This window comes from Schistocerca serialis, chromosome 9, assembly GCF_023864345.2.
Source record: "Schistocerca serialis cubense isolate TAMUIC-IGC-003099 chromosome 9, iqSchSeri2.2, whole genome shotgun sequence".
NCBI lineage: Eukaryota > Metazoa > Arthropoda > Insecta > Orthoptera > Acrididae > Schistocerca > Schistocerca serialis.
The window spans coordinates 312588664-312609899 of NC_064646.1; the positions used below are offsets into that span (position 1 = coordinate 312588664).

Genomic DNA, 21236 nt, shown 5'->3' on the forward strand with positions numbered 1-21236 from the left:
TATACGGATCACGACGACGAATACTCGAATGAAGTTTTGTGAGCTTCTCCATGCTGCGCGGACTTATATGAGGCCATGCTTTGCCATGCAGAAGGAGAAGTTAGTTTGCATCACATCGAGTGAGGGTGTCCGCACGTTCTAGCGTTGCTGAAGCAACAGCTCTGTGCGGCTGGTCGGCCGGCAGGTGAGGGATCGGACAGGTTTACTCGACCTTCTGACGATGGTGACAGACGCCTCAGCCAACGCCTCATCTTATTTTGTTCACTGACAAGTCTCCGTAGATACTCTGCAAGGACCTATGCATATCCGCAATGTCCTGGTTTTCCACCAAAAGAGACTCAAAGACTGCTTTTTGCTTTGAAGGCAACTCTGTCACGACGACATTTTTAAGGCTACGCATAGCGCCTTCACCCGTCGGAACTTCGTTGCACTATAGGGGCTGAAGCGGAATATTTCGTGATGTGTCGCTACAAATACCACATTTTTTTTGAACCGAAACTGACCAATAAAGAAAATTAATTGCATTACTTATTGAACGTCCCGAGTATTGATTGTTCCCCTGTTGCAGATGTGTTGGACCATTCGTCAGACGTAGTATAAGTTGACACTAATGGCGGAAATGTCTCTTTCTGAGCACTGTTTTCGTAATCCATGAAAGTGTTTATCTGGTTATAAAAAATTGTTGCTGCCATCCATCTTGGAACGCAAAGCTGAGCTAGCTGACTTTTACGGAAACCTCAGTTATGGTAAAATTCAGACAGTGGAGGACAATATGAGGTGTTAGGAATGATGCATCATTTGCAGCTTGAAGAAAGGCAGATTCCCGTGCAGCAAGACTGTTTCGAAGAGACGAAATTCGGACGTCCGACTACAGTCAGTTTTTGTATATGTGAAATAAGCAGCCCTTCATTATTTTACAGGTGAAGCCAAACGGCTGGGTACCACCTCCAGAGGAAACATCGCTGAAAACGCCGGATGGCGCGGCGCGGCGCCGGTGAGGAGAGCTGGAGGCGGCGGGAGACGCCGCCCCCGCCTCCGCCCCCACTAGCGGCAACAGCAGCCGCATCCAGGAGGAGCGGGATGCGACCGACCGGCGGGTGCCGCCCCTGCTCGGTGCGTAGCGAAGCCTTCAGATCTTGAAATGCCAACCACTAAACAGGGTGCTAACGAACATTCTAGCATAACAGTTTGGCTCTTCATAATTTGGTCACCTACCATCTGTTATAAGGCACATCTTGCTCTCTGGTAGTCCCAATTTAATCTGTTCTTGTCTACTGACATGTCGTCACCGGCTCTATAGTAAAGCCTTATAAATCGTACCACCTTTCAAATTGTACTACTAACAGATCAGGCAGTCCATCTGCATGGCAACTCTCTCCGCCACCCACCATACGGTGGGTTCCTGTGTGTGGAAGTAGTTGTAGATGCCAAATGTTGGGCTAAATGTGCTTTAGAACATATGATATTATGGTTCGGGCATTTACACCTTAGATGGGTAATAGAAACATGTTTAAAATTTTAAAAAAATATACTGTTAAAGTCTCCTGAAAAACTTGTGGTAGAGGCATTAGCTGTTAACAGTTCATTTATTACAGGATCATACACGGACCGATTCGTGATGATTTGACCGTATCCATGGGTGTATAATCTACGAAAAACATAATGAGAATTACCAGGTATTCAGTGGTGGAAAAGAAGGCAGCTAAACCACAAAGATTGTGGAGCAAATACATAACTTATTTAGCACTGGGTTATTACAGCTGCACGCTCTCCCAAGGTTCGTAAGGCGTTCGATCTGTAAGAACCCCTTGAACTTGATGGTTAAAAGTGAAACACGAAATTCCAGTCGGTAGCAGGTGCATATAGTGTACATTATCCCTGGCGGATAAGAACTTGAATTCAAATAAAACCCAGCAAGAAAACTACACGGAATGGACCTGTATTTGGATAGTAAAATATGACGACTCACCAGGGATGAAAAATCGACAGATAAACCTCAAAAGCTACATGATAGAGACGTGACTATGCTTGAGGTATGAAGGCCAAGCCATCAAGCAACTCATTTAACTTCGGACATGATCCTGTTTCAACCTTCTTATTTTTCCGGTCATATGTTGTGCCTTTATATTTTTCTATCCAGGGTCCTATATGAACTCCTTTTTAAGAAACGGCACTCCTACGGTAGGTAGAGAGTGGTCTAGACCTGGGGGTATTTTTTGTATTTTGGTAGGCAAATGGCTACTTGAAAGCAGCCATAAAACAGATCTAATTCCGACCCCGTTAAAAACGTGCTTGATACCGACATTTGAATTATTTTCTTTAAAGAAAAGGTCTGACAACACTACACTTTTTTTATTGTCCTTGAGGGCTAGGGAGGTGTGGGGACGTTCACATATTACGCCCTGGTGTGGTGCCCAAGCTTTTAGATCCATACTCACGGCTCCCAGTGCTCATGTACAATATCTGCGTCTGCTGCCCATTAGAACTTGAATGTTTCATTTTGCAACCAACCGATCTAAGTGGATCTGAGAATTCGAACGCTATCCGAACTCTTACAGGCAGTCTATCTTTAACGACCCAATGTTAAATTAGCTATGCGGGGTTTAATTGCCTTATTTTTTACCATTATTATATTTTCTTATTCTCATTATATTTTTTGTAGACGTATACATGAGAATGGGATTAAATCACCACGAAACCGTTGGTGTATTATTGTGTAAGAAAGGAATTATTAACAGGCAATACAGTTACTAGAAGTTTATTTTAGAGGACTGTAGTAGTTCGAAAATTTGAAAATATTTCATATGTATATTAGGTTGTATCTAACTGTTGTACGTGACCAGTTCGACAGATCGTTGATAATTTTGGTGAGAGAGAGTTCAATTTTTTTGTGTATTGGGGAGGAAAATATTTGTTCGTTAAGCTAAGCATATGTGCTGTTACAGTTACGTTAAGTCTATTCATAATTTATATGGGACATAATTATACTTATTCAGTGCTAATATAAGGTAGAATTCAAAATGACTCTAGAGTCTGTGCAGAAAAGGATTTTTTTTTTTTTTTTAATGTGCGTCGTCCTCTTGTAAATTATACCATCACTTTTCCTCTATATTCTATTGGTGCATTTTAAAATAATTTTCATTATATATGTTCCCCATGAACCATGGACCTTGCCGCTGGTGGGGAGGCTTGCGTGCCTCAGCGATACAGATAGCCGTACCGTAGGTGCAACCGCAACGGAGGGGTATCTGTTGAGAGGCCAGACAAACGTGTGGTTCCTGAAGAGCGGCAGCAGCCTTTTCAGTAGTTGCAAGGGCAACAGTCTGGATGATTGACTGATCTGGCCTTGTAACACTAACCAAAACAGCCTTGCTATGCTGGTACTGCGAACGGCTGAAAGCAAGGGGAAACTACGGCCGTAATTCTTCCCGAGGGCATGTAACTTTACTGTATGGTTAAATGATGATGACGTCCTCTTGGGTAAAACATTCCGGAGGTAAAATAGTCCCCCAGTCGGGTCTCCGGGCGGGGACTAATCAATAGGATGTCGTTATCAGGAGAAAGAAAAGTGGCATTCTACGGATCGGAGCGTGGAATGTCAGATCCCTTAATGGGGCAGGTAGGTTAGAAAATTTAAAAACGGAAATGGATAGGTTAAAGTTAAATACAGTGGGAATTAGTGAAGTTGGGTGGCAGGAGGAACACGTCTTCTGGTCAGGTGAATACAGGGCTATAAACACAAAGTCAAATAGGGGTAATGCAGGAGTAGGTTTAATAATGAATAGGAAAATAGGAATACTGGTAAGCTACTTCTAACAGCATAGTGAACGCATTATTGTGGCCAAGATAGATACGAAGCCCACGCCTACCACAGTAGTACAAGTTCATATGTCTACTAGCTCTGCAGATGACGAAGAAATTGAAGAAATGTATGATGAGATAAAAGAAATTATTCAGATAGTGAAGGGTGACGAAAATTTAATAATGGGTGACTGGAATTCGAGAGTAGGAAAAGGGAGAGAAGGAAACGTAGTGGGTGAATATGGATTGGGGGAGAGAAATGAAATAGGAATCCGTCTGGTAGAATTTTGCACAGAGCATAACTTAATCATAGCTAACACTTGGTTTAAGAATCATGAAAGAAGGGTGTATACATGGAAGAAGCCTGGAGATAGTGATAGCTTTTAGATTGATTGTATAATGGTAAGACAGAGATTTAGGAACCGGGTTTTAAACTGTAAGACATTTCCAGGGGCAGATGTGGACTCTGACCACAATCTATTGGTTATGAACTGTAGATTTAAACTGATGAAACTGCAAAAAGATGGAATTTTAGGAGATGGGACGTGGATAAACTGACTAAACCAGAGGTTGTACAGAGTTTCAGGGAGAGCATAAGGGAACAATTGACAAGAATGGGGGAAAGAAATACAGTAGGAGAAGAATGGGAAGCTTTCAGGGATGAAGTGGTGTAGGCAGCAGAGGATCAAGTAGGTAAAAAGACGAGGGCTAGTAGAAATCCTTGGGTAACAGAAGAAATATTGAATTTAATTGATGAAAGGAGAAAATATAAAAATGTTGTAAATGAAGCGGCAAAAAGGAATACAAACGTCCCAAAAATGAGATCGACAGAAAGTGCAAAATGGCTAAGCAGGGATGGCTAGAGGAAAAATGGAAGGACGTAGAGGCTTATCTCACTAGGGGTAAGATAGATACTGCCTACAGGAAAATTAAAGAGACCTTTGGAGAAAAGAGAACCACTTGTATGAATATCAAGAGCTCAGATGGAAACGCAGTTCTAAGCAAAGAAGGGAAAACCGAAAGGTGGGAGGAGTATATAGAGGGTCTATACAAGGGCGAAATACTTGAGGACAATATTATGGAAATGGAAGAGGATGTAGATGAAGATGAAATGGGAGATATGATACTGCGTGAAGAGTTTGACAGAGCACTGAAAGACCTGAGTCGAAACAAAGCTCCGGGAGTAGACAACATTCCACTAGAACTATTGACAGACTTGGGGAGCTAGTCCTGATCAAACTCTACCATCTGGTGAGCAAGATGTATGAGACAGGATATATACCCTCACACTTCAAGAAGAATATAATAATTCCAATTCCAAAGAAATCAGGTGCTGACACATGAGAAAATTACCGAACTATCAGTTTAATAAGTCACGGCTGCAAAATACTAACGCGAATTCTTTACAGACGAATGGAAAACCTAGTAGAAGCCGACCTCGGGGAGGATCAGTTTGGATTCCATAGCAATGTCGGAACATGTGCGGCAATACTGACCCTACGACTTATCTTACAAGCTAGATTAAGGAAAGGCAAACCTGTGTTTCTAGCATTTGTAGACTTAGAGAAAGCTTTTGACAATGTTGACTGGAATACTCTCTTTCAAATTCTGAAGGTGGTAAGGGGTAAAACACAGGGAGCGAATGGCTATTTACAATTTGTGCAGAAACCAGATGGCAGTTATAAGAGTCAAGGGGCATGAAAGGGAAGCAGTGGTTGGGAAGGGAGTGAGACAGGGTAGTAACCTCTTCCCGATGTTATTCAATCTCTATATTGAGCAAGCAGTGAGGCAAACAAAAGAAAAATTCGGAGTTGGTATTAAAATCCATGGAGAAGAGATAGAAACTTGAGGTTCGCTGATGACATTGTAATTCTGTCAGAGACAGCAAAGGACTCGGAAGAGCAGTTGAACGGAATGGATAGTGTCTTGAAAGGAGGATATAAGATGAACATCAACAAAAGCAAAACAAGGATAATGGAATGTAGTCGAATTAAGTCGGGTGATGCTGAGTGAATTAGATTAGGAAATGAACCACTTAAAGTAGTAAAAGAGTTTTGCTACTTGGGGAGCATAATAACTGATGATGGTCGAAGTAGGGAGGATATAAAATGTAGACTGGCAATGGCACAGAAAGCGTTTCTGAAGAAGAGAAATTTGTTGACATCGGGTATAGGTGTAAGTGTCAGGAAGTCGTTTCTGAAAGTATTTGTATGGAGTGTAGCCACCATGTATGGAAGTGAAACATAGACGATAAATAGTTTGGACAAGAAGAGACTAGAAGCTTTCGAAATGCGGTGCTACAGAAGAATGCTGAAGATTAGATGGGTAGATCACATAACTAAAGAGGAAGTATTGAATAGGATTGGGGAGAAGAGAAGTTTGTGGCACAAATTGACTAGAAGAAGGGATCGGTTGGTAGGACATGTTCTGAGGCATCAAGGGATCACCAGTGTAGTATTGGAGGGCAGCGTGGAGGGAAAAATCGTAGAGGAAGACCAAGAGATGAATTCACCAAGCAGATTCAGAAGGCTGTAGGTTGCAGTAGGTACTGGGAGTTGAAGAAGCTTGCACCGAATAGAGTAGCATGGAGAGCTGCATCAGACCAGTGTCAGGACTGAAGACCACAACAACAACATATATGTTTAACAGTTGATTCGATAGGTTAATGGTACTAATATATATCTTACCTGCAATAGCGTTAGCTAGATATAATGGTGTAATCACGCTTTGCATGTCTCCACGTACGACTCATAGGCTTCAGCCACTAGACGCTACATTTGCGCCTGAAAGCTTATTTCAACAAAGCCGGTGACAAATAGCTTCGCACAAATTCTCACAGAGTGTTAATCAGTCAGGGATTCATCAGCTGTCAGGCGAATCATATGACTGGGCTGTAACCGTACTATATGCTATCAATGGTGTCTCCATTACAAGAATCTGGCCATTGAATCCAAGCACTTTCAGCATTCAGATTTCGAGGGGACTAAATCCTACCAGTAGTCAGAAACAAGAAACCAGGAAGAAGAAATGAGTGAACAGGCAAGTCAATAACTCCCTGAAAAATAAAGACAAATAAATGGAAATTGCACACTCCTCAGCCCCTCATTTCAAATACAAAATAACCCTGTAGTAGGGAAGTGTAAGTAGGCCCCAATAAATCACCCCGGTGCCAACTCTACAAAAGAGAGTAAGAAGCAGAGAAAAACCACCTGTTGTTAATGTCACTGATTGTCTTCCGTAACAAAGAATCTAAAAAAAAAAAACATGTTTCAAGGAAACTGAAACTGAAAAATCCGAAAGTGACAAGTGCTGATTCCGCCAAAGCAACGAAACTGGTCGGGAGGAGCAAATATTTAAGTTCCTCAAGAGTAGTGTACTTCTTCACTCTTGGTGTGCTAAAATAGTGGCCAGGAAAAATATATGATATTTTATTGTGATGGTTGCAAACCTGAAAGAGCAGCTAATGCTGAAACTGTTCAAGCCCAGAAATAGTCCCACATTTTAGATAATGAACCATTTAAAGACACAATTCTTTAAAGAATCAAAGGTTAATTTTTGAGACAGCTTCAAACTTCTGATTACTTTTCAGTTGAGTTTGCCTGTGAAGTACTTTGGCGTTAAAGGGAGACGGAAGGCAATTTTTTTCCCTATTCTGCCAATGCTATTTTACCCTTTGAATAAGTACACTTCTCAAAAAAACTATAAGTCATAAAACAATGAAATTTTTACTGCGTATATATAACATATATGCCTCAATTTACAAGTTAAATGAACATAATACCTGTTATGGTTTTGAAGAAAATTTTTTTATACTTTCACTAGTAAAATTTAGCTTTTTTTACATTAATTATTATAAAACAGTTTCTGGTTGTTTGGTGGTTCTCAATCTACTTAGAATAACATATTACCATCTGCAGTACAAATTGACCAAATTTCATTTTTCTAACCCCATTAGTTTATCAGATAATGGTAACTGAAAGTAAAAGAAATTTAATTTTGTAAAAATCCATTTAAAGTTTAATGTTGCAACTCTGCTACAGTTATTGGTAAGAATTACTTACCACTGATATTTTCCTACACCATACTGAGAATCATCTGAATCATACTGATCTGCTTTTCTGCTCTTTTTCCCTCTTCTTTTCTGTCTGGCTTCTTTTGAGAATTTTAAATTAGCAATATCAGCTTTGCGGATTCTTTTTTCATTTATTTGCACCGACGATTATGCAGTAGATTTTATACCGAATAATTCCAAAACATCCAGTTTTCTGATCACACCATCATTGAAGCATAAAATAGTATCATAAACACCAAACTTGAGGGTTGTAATTTGAAGAAATATAGTTTTCGGCAACCGGTTCCAAATAACAGAATTCACAAATTCATTTAAATTTTGGGTTTTCCTATGAAGACACTTCTTCAACAAGTTATTTTTACAAAGATCTCTAAATATGGGTTTAATTTCATTCATTGTTCTTGTAGGTAAAGAATGTTTGTGGTCATATCTGGCATTTCTCCTGTACTTCCACCAAGTTTAAGGATCATTTGGGCAAAGACCGTGCGCTGGAATTTCATTTGTGGAAAGCTTATGGAAGAAGACAGCCCATACAGCTTTTTTCATGTTTTCTAAAATACCTACATTTCTTATTATGGCCAAGCCATAATAATTCTGTAATCTATCTATTTCAACATCTGTCAGGCGACCTTTACCACCTATCTTCTTACTATCTTCCAATACTATTTTGGAATTTTCTTTCAATAGTCTTCTCAACCTGGACCCCACTCTCTTCTGGACATGCCCAATGCACTCTAATTTAGAAATTATGACATTAGGACCGTAGGGTTCCTCTGCACATACGCGGTCATAAGCCTTGCTGTCACCGTTCTCAGATTGCACGCAGCGTCAGGAACGTATCTCACGGAAAAACGGTCGTATTTATATAATACAAAAACTGTTTCACGCAGGAACGACCATACATTTAAAATATGCTAAATTCTGAAAATCGATTTTTTGAAGCCCACTTGCCTTCCGTCTCCCCTTAAGCATGTCAGCGAGAAAAAAGTTTACAGAAGTTTTGCAAGTATTTTTAAAGTTTGGTGGAAGCCGGCGAGTACTTACAGTATCAAACACTGGATGAGTATAATCTCGGTAATACGCGCTCCATTTTAAGCAAAAGCCAGTTTTTCACACGTATCAATGTTTATGACGCCATTTTTCCTGAACTGCGTCCCGAACAACTATATAATTTTGCAGATACATTCACTGGTGTATAGATGTACTGTTGGCAAAATGTGTTTCGAGTACAGTTAGTAGTAAAGTAATAAATTAAAACGACGTTCTGAATGCATCTGTTTTATTACATAAACAGCGAAAATGTACTAATCGACGAAATGTTTCCCTTTCATTATTTTGTTGCAAGTGTTAGCGAGGAAAAAATGTTTCATAAATGTTTGAAATTGTGTGTAACTTTGTTGCATGTCACTAAGTGCTCTCATTTTCAAATACCGGATTAATTTACTCTGCGTACCTGCACATCTCGAGTTATGCTATATCCAAACATGTACACAGTTCCCAACTACAATATTTGTCTTATTCTGTCGGACATTTAACATAAGATTACACCTCTTATTGAGTAGATACAGACAGTGTTTTAAATTCGGTCAGCATTTCTGAGAAACGTTAGAAATAAAATTTGAGTTTCCCGTGGAACTTGAGTTATGCAACTCAAAAGGAGGAATATCAATCGTGACAATCGTTCAATAACGTAGATACATTGGTGCGCTAAACTTAAGGACCAAAGTATGACGTATCACTGTTAGGAACATAACTCGGTGAGACTTGGACCATATATACGAGGGCGTGCTGAAAAGCGATAGTTCCGAAATTTTTGCTTGAAAACTTCAAGTAAAACAAAGCTTATAATTCAGCATCCTTATCCTTCGTGACTACATATTTATTTCTCAGCGTAGCCTCCATGACGAGAGGTCTTGGTAAACGTTGAAAATCGGATAGTGCCAAGTCGGGACTGCGTTGAGGATGATCGATGACAATTTACGTAAAACAATGGATTGTTGTAGCGCCACAGTGCTCCTGTCTGGCCTGGAATTGTCATGCTGAAAGAGCGGGTGATCCATGTGTGGACTAACTCTTTGAATTTCAAACTCGATTACAGCACGCTCTTTCTCACCAAGTGATACTGCTACGTTAGACACCGCCTTGTTACACGCTACAATTCGTAGCCCTGTAGCGGCAGAGGACCGCAAATACGTAGACATGAAAAACCAAAATGTACGATGTTGATAACGTTTTTTATTTTTATTTAAAGTAGCTCTAGGAGTTTTTACATAAGAAATTTTGATGTATTAGTTTTCAGCACGTCCTCGTAGGAAGAATCGCTACACGGTAGTACATAATGGAATGAAACACAAAATGAGATGAACAGAAATGATAGTTTTATTCAAAGAAAATACGCGTGCGGCTTATTTGTCAGGAAGACTCCTCTGGGGAGTTTCGGTGCCTGGCGTAAGTCTTTCTATTCGACGCCATTTCGGCGACTTTCATCTCGATGATGATGAAATAACGATGATAACACAAATACGCCTAGTTTGGAGCGGAGAAAATCCCCGACACGTCCGGCCCCGTGATCGAGAATTAGCGACGCTCACTACAAAAGCACCATCCGCTGGCAATGAAATACAGTAATTACACTGAAGTCACCGCGATTCATGGTGGTCTCTTGACCAGTACTAACAACCTGTCGTTGTTCTTAAAATGGTTTGTGATCACCACGGACGGCAAAGAATTCTCTGCAATGTGCTCCCATGCTGGTCATAAGGTTGATAAGCAGTTCTTATGGTGGAGGATTCCGTTCCTCGACCAGTTCGGTTGACAACTGCTGGAGTTGTTGTTGTTGCTGTTGTTGCTTTAGCTGCTCCTGCTACTACTACTACTACTACTACTACTACTACTACTGCATGTAGACATGCTGCAACACGCTACCCCAACTCATCCCGCACGTGCTAGATGGGATTTATGTAGGGGAAATGGGCAGGCCAGTGCATTTGCAGAATAGCCTATCTTACAAATAGCTCTTGCACCTGCTCTGTTCGCCGGCCGTTGTGGCCGAGTGGTTCTAGGCGCTTCAGTCTGGAACCACACGACCGCTACGGTCGCAGGTTCGAATCCTGCCTCGGGCATGGATGTGTGTGATGTCCTTAGGTTAGTTAGGTTTAAGTAGTTCTAGGTTCTAGGGGACTGATGACCTCAGATGTTAAGTCCCATAGTGCTCAGAGCCATTTGAACCATTTGAACCGGCTCTGTTCGTTCTCGTCTCGCATTGTCAAATGAAGTAAGAGTCGAATTCATGCCTGAAAAGTCGACATGTGGAAGGAGTACGGTATTACAACAACATTGATCGCTGAGTACACCATTTACAAAGATTGGGAGCTCGGTACGCCCGGAACCACGAAGTCGATCTTGTTCGACAACGCTGGATGTGCCTTCATACGGCGCAAGGTCGTAACGCCTAATGCACTCACGAACTTTATCCATCACTATTGATTCCAAAGACATGGTCGTGAATCCTCACTGGTTCCTGGTATATTAGTCTCACTTATTGCTTGTTTCATTTCTTAGAATAACCTGTACGTGCAAACAGACTATTTAGGACAGAATCACAGGATGTGCTGCATAAAAAAGAACAGGACACCAGAAAGTGACGACATAAACACGGAATTGATAAAGTATCCATCTCCTTTCATGAGATGTGAACTCAGTTCTTCCAGCAACAACAACTGAACAACGAAATTCCGAAAAGTCTGAAAGCAGCCATAGAGTCACCTATATTTAAGGAAGAAGAGGAGAAACACTGACAATTATAAAGCTATTTCTTTTCTCAACAGTGGATGCAAAATAAATTAAATGCGGTAATACAAAGACTTGCAGTAATTTTAGAAAGTGTCTTGTTGGAGAGGCAAATTGGGTTCATGAAAGGTAGGTCCTGTTGAGAAAAGACTAATTGTTGTCGGCTCAATTATTGAAAACTATGTAGAATTTAATAGAGAAAAATATCTGATGTTTACAGACCACTTTGACTACGTTGACACGATAGACAGGAGAGGCATACCACAGTTCTCACTAAGACTCTCTAATTTCCACTGCCTGTAAAGAGAATTTTAAAGTAGCCAAAAATCTAGGGTTACGACATTGATACACTGTGTCTAGTACCTTTTAATAACTGTGTTGGTGATTTGTGGAAATAATGACTGAAATAAGTAGAGCTCTGCAACCATAATATTGATCAATAAAATTAACTAATGGAAATATTCTTTGCTGATGACCAACTTGTTACAGTTAACGCTAAGAACACCTTTCAAAAAATCATTAATAAATCTAATACGGCTTCCAAGAGCTATAACTCAACAATCCCAAATCAAAAATAACAAAAGTCATGTGTTTTAATGGTTAAGACAGGGTGAACGATCAGAAAATAGAGAAAATGAATCGACTCAACTTCCTGCAAAACACCATCTCCATTACAAACGAAGAAGACGTACCAGAATTACTGCAAAAGTCAGTTAATCAGACGGTATACATAGCACTAAATAAAATGGCAAGGACTGAAATACTAACGATGTTCGACAAAACAATGACTATACCATGGGTATTTTATATCACTGTGACTTATACAATGACAGATATGGACGAAGCAGAGGGCTGAGGCTTTCAAGAACAGCAGTAGGGAATACTGCACTCAGAAAATAGCTAGGATTTAAAGGCACATATAAACTGATCATGGAGTATTTAAAGGAACAGAGTGATCAAGTTGCGAAACTCAATAAAAATGAAAAGTGTAAATTAATGAATTATCGATCAACAGGGAAAAGACCAAAGTGTCGATTAAAACAGAGTTGGAGAGATCAAATGCGAACTTACCACAGAAAACAGAGCATGCAAAAACAGATGCCATTTCAGAAAGAAGAAGAATATCAAGAGGAAAATTTCCCAAATTCCATCGAGTTACAGGGATAAATATAATTTGCAGGTTCTCTCTACATAAGGACAATCAAGGTGCCAGATAGGCAAAGGCATGCCACCTTCACTAGGACAGTGCCTAGTTATGAATGGAGCTACTCAAAGCTGATGGATTGCGTTGAATAGAGAACCAGCAAATGATACCCTGAAACTAACCATTAGGAAAGGTCAAATGAACTAGGCGAACAGAGACGAGTGATTCATAAGCAACGTGTATACAGAGTGTTAAAAAATGTGTCGAATATTTTGACTGGTGGTAATAACCATCAAAGCAAGAAAAAGGTCTGATAAATGTGGGCTATAATATGCGTATATTACGAGCTATTAGCACTTGTTTATCTTCAATTCTTTCAAAAACGTCTCTTCTCTTACAGGCTCCTAGCTTTCCATAGTTAGTGTTAGTGTGGATGAAAATAAGAAAGAGAATGTCTAGTTAACACAGCTTCTAAAAAGCATACCTTAAGAGTTATGAACACTTCCTCAATTGAGCAGATGTTTCACAGTAGCGAAGATGAAGCTCTTAAGATATGCAGTTTACAGCACATGTTTATCGGACTTTTTTGTTGTTTTCATTGTTGCTGCCTCCTCTCACAATGCTTGACACTTTTTTTAACACTTTGTATGTTGTTAAAACTGCTGAATTTATTGGGCAGCGTGTACAGTAGTCAATTTAGATTGAGGATAAAAAAAGCTAAGAAAATAGGAATATTATTACAATATGGAACACAGTTTAGAAGGATATAGTAAAGAAAAGCTGTAGGACATCTCTAATTAACAAAGAAAAGGATCGCCGTAGGAAGGAAAAACAAATGATCAGCCTGGGATTGCCAAAGAAGTATTCTCTTGAAGAGACATATTATTGATGTATAAGTTAGTGACACTGAACGTCCAGAGGACGCCGTTGTAATTAAATATCAGCCATAGGAAGTAGGTACAAGCAATTTCATTTATTCGATATGTTGTTAAATGTAAAAATTTAAGTGGATTGACGGAGTATGAAATCAGCAAGAAATAAAATAGACGATAGAAGGAGTCTCTGGACTTTATCTAACAGAAGAAAGGCCGACTTAGTGGGACACATGTCACGACACGCAAGAAGAGCTGTCATAAGACGGGATGTAGCAGATAAGGGAAAATAAGAAAAGGGTTGACAGGGGTATGTAATCCTGATCAACAAAGTTACGAGGAGTAGCAGATATGCAGAGGTAAAAAAGTTAACCATACGAGGATGACATCGACCCAGGTGGAACACCTAGGAATAAAAGGATAAATGTGCCCATTAATGCCTTGAAACACAGCTTCCAAATTGGTAAATTTTGAACTATAAATCTCCTTTGAACCTGAGCTGCACTGTGACTCTCTTACCACGATTGTAAAGCGTTTGAAGGTAAAAGTGTTGACTTTAAAAGTGGCGGTAGTTTTTTCCTTCATTTTTCTTTTATTTCACTAAACTACTTTATTTCTACCTAATTGAAACTTTACAGTACAGTACCATATTATAAATTGTACTGTCTTACGTCTTATGTGAAGAGCTCCCTTCAAAATTGTCCATTTCTATTACGGATCTTCATCGAATCAGAATATTTCATTCCTTAATAATTATGTTATGATAACTGTAGAAAGACGTATGCCTTCTATAAATTCACAGCTGTATACATTCGGGCAGTACCTGAGATCCTATTCCAAACATGGCATCTCTCTGTACCTCAACTATCACTCGAGCCACTTAAGTCATCTTAGTGTAACATCTTTTCAGCCACACTTACATCGTTAGATATGTGCAGGTGCTTGTAAGAAATCTGCAATAGAACGTGTGAGAATAATGATCAATTTTAACAAAGTTTCGTTGCATATTGTCCTGATGAATGTGGTTGCCTTTGTGTTAGAGACGTTTATTCGAAACCTCTTGTGAAAGTGAAATGTGCTCTCCTGCTGTGAAATGTATCAAGAATTCTAGAAAAATTACTTATCCAACGATTTCCTCGGTAAGGATAATTATGCTACAAATTATTAATAGTAGCAACAATAGGATTCAGCACTGAAGAACCGAATTACAACTGCATTTTTAATAATTATTATGGTTGAGAAATTTTCTGCAAGAGTCTGCAACGCAGCTTCAGTGGGACGTTGACAAATAAATCATAGAACTCAGTTAAAATTTTGTTTCCCAAATGAAACTTATTCTACTGTGATATAATAGTTACACATTCTGATAGCTGAGGTAATGCTTTTCTGGACTGAGTGATTCGGGTATTTCTTCCATAGACCTCAGTGTTAACCAGGCCGCTGTCTGCGTTATTTAAAGGAAATTACCAACACAGACTCCGCCACTCAGCACACTGATTTATTCAGCGTTTCAGTGAGGCGCTTAAATCTCATTCTTGAACTAGTTTGAGACAATCATTGTCAACACCGACGGCGACTTTTATCGAAGTAATCTGCTTTAAAGGCAATGTATTATTCCGAGCAATCGTTTGAAGTCTCTTGTAAAGTTTCCCTCTGAATTTTATAGCGGAGGATTTACAAAGATAACATTTTTGTAGCTGTAACAACCATACGAAATCAAAGTCGAGCCTATTTCTGAAAAAAATACACGCTTTGATATTTCTATGTATCAGAGTCACGTTTTTCATCATTATTAAAGCTGCTTCTTTCAAGGGAGTGATCGGTATTACTCTTCAATCGAAAAAGCACTGCAAGTAACTGTGAGTAATAGAAAAGTATTTCGGCATTAATCAAGTTGTTAATTTTTAAGCTCAGTACGAAAACACTTACAGCAAACAATTCGGCAGTTTTATACAATGCACCCCGATTCTGTGTTCCATTACAGTGTTCGACGGTCAACCTCTTCAGATGAACTAGGCAGGTGGTATTTTAAAACTGCATGAACAATACTATATACATGCATTGTAAAAATTCAACTCATTTGCAATTAATCCGCGAATTCTAACTAGGTTAAATGTTATTACAGCTTTTGTCACAATGCGTGCGTGTTCAGAGACGCTAGACTTTATACAGATCCTTACAGTTATCCTGTTACGTTGTTCAGCTGAAATGGGGATCTTTTAATTATTCATCCACCATGCTTTTAGTGACTTCTCTACAAAATAAATGTGAAAGAACAAACAAATGATTAAAATATCAAGATAAAATCTTTAGCTATAGAAATCTAGTGATTAGGGCTGGAATTAGCGACAAGGAGCATTATAAAACTGCTCTCAATGGCTTATCCGAAAAGGAACTTGAAGAGTTAATCAGAGATCAGACTCGTTACGGTAACATCTTAGATATCCTGGCTAGAAAGATGGAGGTCCATTTAGTTTCTGTTAACGTACAGCAGATCATCCAGCATCACAATTACGTTGTAGCACTACTGAGAATATGAATGCGAGGGAAGGTAGGAAGGTTCATTTAATTAGTACATGCGACTAGAAACAGATTTCAGATTACCGGAGCCGGAAACTTCAAAAATTCGTCTCTGAGACTGACAGTATTAATAGTAAATAGACGAAGTTTTAATATTATATGAGAAAAGGTACGACCATAGCTGTGTCTTGAGAGCGTCTTTATTCTGTCACACGACTAGTTTCGGCGGCACAGTAGCGCCACTCTCAAGCCCCACCATCAAGAGTATTTGATATCCTTGACGCATTTACTGTGAGGTAGTTGTCACTAGCACGCGTGGGCTGTATTTCAGCATGAGTCTACACTGGACACCGTGTTGTCTACAAAGCTCCAGGGCACTGGAGACAACGCGGTGTCGAGTATAGAATCCTAACAAGAGCTAGCTCATGAGCTTCCTACATGAGAAGCGCAAACGTAGCTTAGGGCGTGCCTTAATGGAGTGTTATAGGGCCATTACTCTCATTATATTCATAAATGACCTAATGGATAACGTCGGAATCTCCATAGGGCTGTTCATAAATGATGCTGTTTTCACAGAAAAGTCTCCACACCAGACATGTGTAGTTTAGATTACATTAGATTAGTTTCTCGTTCCATAGATCCGTGTTGAGGAGATCCTCGTGGATGTGGAACATGTCACTTTTTTTTAAAGCTGAAATAACAATACTAACAGTATGTATAAATAGAATACATCATTTGTTTCTATTAAAAAATTCGTCAATGGAGTAGAAGGAGTTGGCCACTAGTAAGTCTTTCAGGCTCCTTTTAAACTGATCTTTACTTGTAACTAAATTTTTTTTGTTTGCTGGCAAATTATTGAAGATGAGTGTTCCTGAGTAGTGGACCCCTTTTTGAACTAAAGTAAGTGCTTTTAAGTCCTTGTGCAGATCATTTTTGTTCCTGGTATTGTATGTATGAACTGAGCTGTTTGTTGGAAAAAGAGATATATTATTTAGGACAAATTTCATTACAGAGTAAATATACTGAGAGGCAGTAGTTAGTATACCCAGTTCTTTGAAGGGGTTTCTACAGGACGTCCGTGAATTTACTCTACAAATAATACGTATTACACGCTTTTGAACTCTGAAAACTTTTGTTTGACTTGAAGAGTCAAATATTATACCATATGACATTATGGAATGAAAGTAGGCAAAGTATGCAAGCTTTTTCATTTTTATGTCACCTACGTCTGCTAACACTCTAACTGCAAATACAGATTTGTTACTGCATTTCTGCAGTCCTGTGGTGTGCTCCTCCAACTAAATTTATTATCAAGTTGTAATCCCAGGAATGTAAGACTGTCAACCTCTTCTATCTGCTCTTCTTCATACTTTATGCATATGCTGGGTGGAAACCTCTTACAGGTTCTAAATTGCATATAGTGAGTCTTTTCAAAATTTAATGTCAGTGAGTTGGCTTTAAACCATTTATTAATATCCATGAAAATATCATTAGCAGATCTATCTAGAACTACACTCGACATACTATTTATTGCAATACTTGTGTCATCTTCAAACAAAACGAACTCTGCTTCTGGCAGTATAACTGATGAGAGATCATTAATGTAAACAAGAAAAAGCAATGGCCCTAAGATGGATCCCTGTGGGACCCCACATGTAATTTCTTCCCATTCTGATGATGACTGATGACTTAATTCACTAGTCCCTTGCACTGACACCCTTTGTTTCCTGTTAGCGAGGTATGACTTGAACCATTTTGCAGCAGTGCCCGTGACACCATAGAATTGTTATTTACTTAGAAGGATGTTGTGGTTTACACAATCGAATGCCTTTGACAAATCACAGAAAATACCTGCTGCTTTTAACTTGTTACTTAATGAATTGAGTACATTTTCACTGTAGGTGTAAACAGCTTTTTCGATATCAGAACCCTTCAGAAATCCAAACTGTGTTCTTGATATGCTATTTCTGGTCAGATGGTACATTACTTTTCCTAAAATTTTTGAGAATGCTGGCAAAAGGGAAATCGGCCTGTAATATGATGGTGTCTCTTTATCCCCTTTCTTGAATAGAGGCTTAACGTCTGCATATTTTAGCTAGTCGGGAAATGTCCAAGCTATAATTGACTGTTACACAAGTAACTTAGAATTGTACTAAACTCACAAGAACATGCCTGAATTAACTTTGTTGATATTTCATCGTAACCACTAGTGTTGTGTCTAGATAAGACAGCCTAGACACAATGAGAGGAAGCCGAAAGGCACGCGCTAAGCCAAAGCAGGGTGCGTGAGGTCTGAAACAGGATACGTAATGAATGCTATAAAGAAAAGTACGTAGTTTCTGGAATACTTAATTTTAATCCATCCTTTTGGTACATCTGGAGATTGTGGCGATACAAGTCAGACTCTTTAGATACATGCAATGTTACTAATGGCGCCTTGCTAGGTCATAACCATTGACTTAGCTGAAGGCTATTCTAACTATCTGCTCTGCAAATGAGCGAGGTTTCGTCAGTGTGGTCGCTACCAACGTCGTCCGTACAACTGGGGCGAGTGCTAGTCCGTATCTCGAGACCTGCCTTGTGGTGGCGCTCAGTCTGTGATCACACAGTGGCGACACCCGGGTCCGACTTGTACTAATGGACCGCGGCCGATTTAAAGCTTCCACCTAGCAAGTGTGGTGTCTGGCGGTGACACCACAACTAGAATGCTTTTTTAAAGATTTTATTATGGAAGTTATTTCTTTTGATGAAGTGAGTGACATATTCATGTAACTGAAGCTATTTGTAAAAGCTAGTTTCAGATATTCAAGGGCATTATTTACTGATCCTGACAATCCCATTCTATCAGTAAAGGATATTAAGTACTTGTTAAATAGATTTGCCACACTATGCCCATCGGCTACTAATGTGTCATCTACCCTTAGTGCTATTTGCTCCTGCTCCTTTCTGGTTCTACCAGTCTCATCTTTCACTATATCCCACATTGTTTTTATTTTGTTCCCTGACATTGCTATCTTCTTCTCGTAGTGCATTTGTTTAGATGTCTGAATTACTTTTTATAATATTTTACAGTATCCCTTGTATTTAGCTAAATCATCAGCATTGGAGCTATTCTTGGTCGACAGATACATTTTCCTTTTTGTCTTACAGGAAATCTTTATTCCTTGTGTGATCCATGGTTTTATTATAGACTTATGTTTAATTAGAGTAACTTTTAGAGGAAAACAGTTTTCAAACATGGTACTGACATTGTTCGTGAATGTGTAGTGAACGACACGAAGGCCTGCATAGGATCAACGCATGAGTTAGCGATCGGCAGTTTCTTTCAACATAAACAAATGTATCGTGTTGCGCACAGATAGGTCGAAAGACTATTGTGTTGATTATACAGTTTTGTCAAGGAGTAGGTCCACGGCCTTATTATAATGACTGAATGTAGTCTTTCCGCTTGCTAAGTATGCATACGAGTGATTTACATTGCTATGACACAAAAGTAATCGTGGAAAATGTGGCTGCCAAAACGATATGCGTAAGAACTATTCTTACAAATTTTTGTCCGGCTGACACTTGAGTGTTACTCGTCAGTCTAAGGCTGGTACCACAAACAATTTATAGAATACAGAAGCTCGAGAGAAGAGCACATTTCGTCGCAAGTACTACGTTTCGTAAGCGCAAAAGCATTACGTGTATCACTATAGTCGATATAATCACCTCTTTATAACGAACAGCTGTATTGTTATTTAAGATAATTCTCATTAATTATTAAGTCCTAGTTGCACATTTGTAATTGTATGACATGTTTCGAGCACTCAGGATCATCTTCAGATCTAAAACTGGGTAGAATTACATATGTTCTGTCTAATATTTTACAATAAGTAGAGAAAACAGAAATGATCTTTCATAAATACAAAATTTGCCTCACTGGCTGTGTAATGAATCTTCTGCAAAATACTGTAGGTCTACTCTAAGCGATATTTTATTTTGTTCCTGTCTTATAAAGCAATACCAGTTTGTTACACAGACTGTGATTATGCTTCCTACAAGTTCAAAAATGGCTCTAAGCATTATGGGACTTAACATCTGAGGTCATCAGTCCCCTTGACATAGAACCACTGAAACCTAACTAACCTAAGGTCATCACATACATCCATGCCCGAGGCAGAATTCGAACCTGCGACCGTAGCGGCAGCTCGGCTCCGTACTGAAGCGCCTAGAACAGCTCGGTCACATCGACTGGCTTCCTACAAGTGTTCCGCTGGTGCTGCCAGGTCTCTACAGTTTTCTCTCTGAAATTTTCTTCTTAAGGAAGGAAAGAAACTAAAGGTAGATTAGGTGAAATTTAGCGATATCAAGTGAGTCACAGTGGCTTGTACCAACGGTTCAACGAATTTCCTGTTCGTCAACTTCGCGATAAGATAACGATCAGGATGCTCGTTGAAAAGTTTGCAAAAGGTGCTATCGCTCAGCTGATAACCCGTGGAGATGTCATCAAAGTATATCCCACAAAAAACCTTTCCTCCGATATAGGATGATTAGGATTTAAGGTCCCACCGAAAACGAGAAGATGAATGACAGAGCGCCAGCTCGGATTCTAAAAAGGTCGGAGAAGATGAAACTCATGTCATTTTCTAAGGAAGTACTTCATTATTTGCCTATGATTTAAGGAATGTACGTAATACTCATATCTGGACACCCGAAGGAAAGTTTTAATCATTCGAGGCCGGTAAGTTAACACCTGCTCCACCTACGTCTATATTCATACATAGCAGTAGCTCCGCAAACGCTCAAACTGCATTACGATTTGGGGAATCTGAGGACCAATATTTAGTACTAGATATTCTGGACTTACGCTTGTCTCCTAATGTGTTCACTCATGTGGATTAAGTATCCCGTTCCCGTCGGGCAAAACAAACTTCAACTACCGTAGAACTTCATGTCCGAAGATGTAACCAGGTCTTTCTAGAGTAGTACGAAATTAGCTAATTGTTCTAAAGAACAAGCTGTATGTGTTTAAGTGTTACAGGTATCAAGTGTAAGG

At 39.4% G+C, this 21236-nt stretch overlaps 1 protein-coding gene across 1 annotated transcript in view; it reads left to right on the top strand.

Moving 5' to 3' along the window:
* The first annotated feature begins 975 nt into the window (after positions 1-975).
* The window catches only part of LOC126419585 (ras-like protein family member 10B), a 99035-nt gene continuing 78774 nt past the window's right edge, over positions 976-21236 (top strand). The window contains exons 1-2 of the mRNA XM_050086772.1: positions 976-1113; positions 16530-16596. Of these exons, the coding sequence (XP_049942729.1) occupies positions 976-1113; positions 16530-16596 (205 nt within the window). The remainder of the gene's footprint in view (positions 1114-16529; positions 16597-21236) is intronic.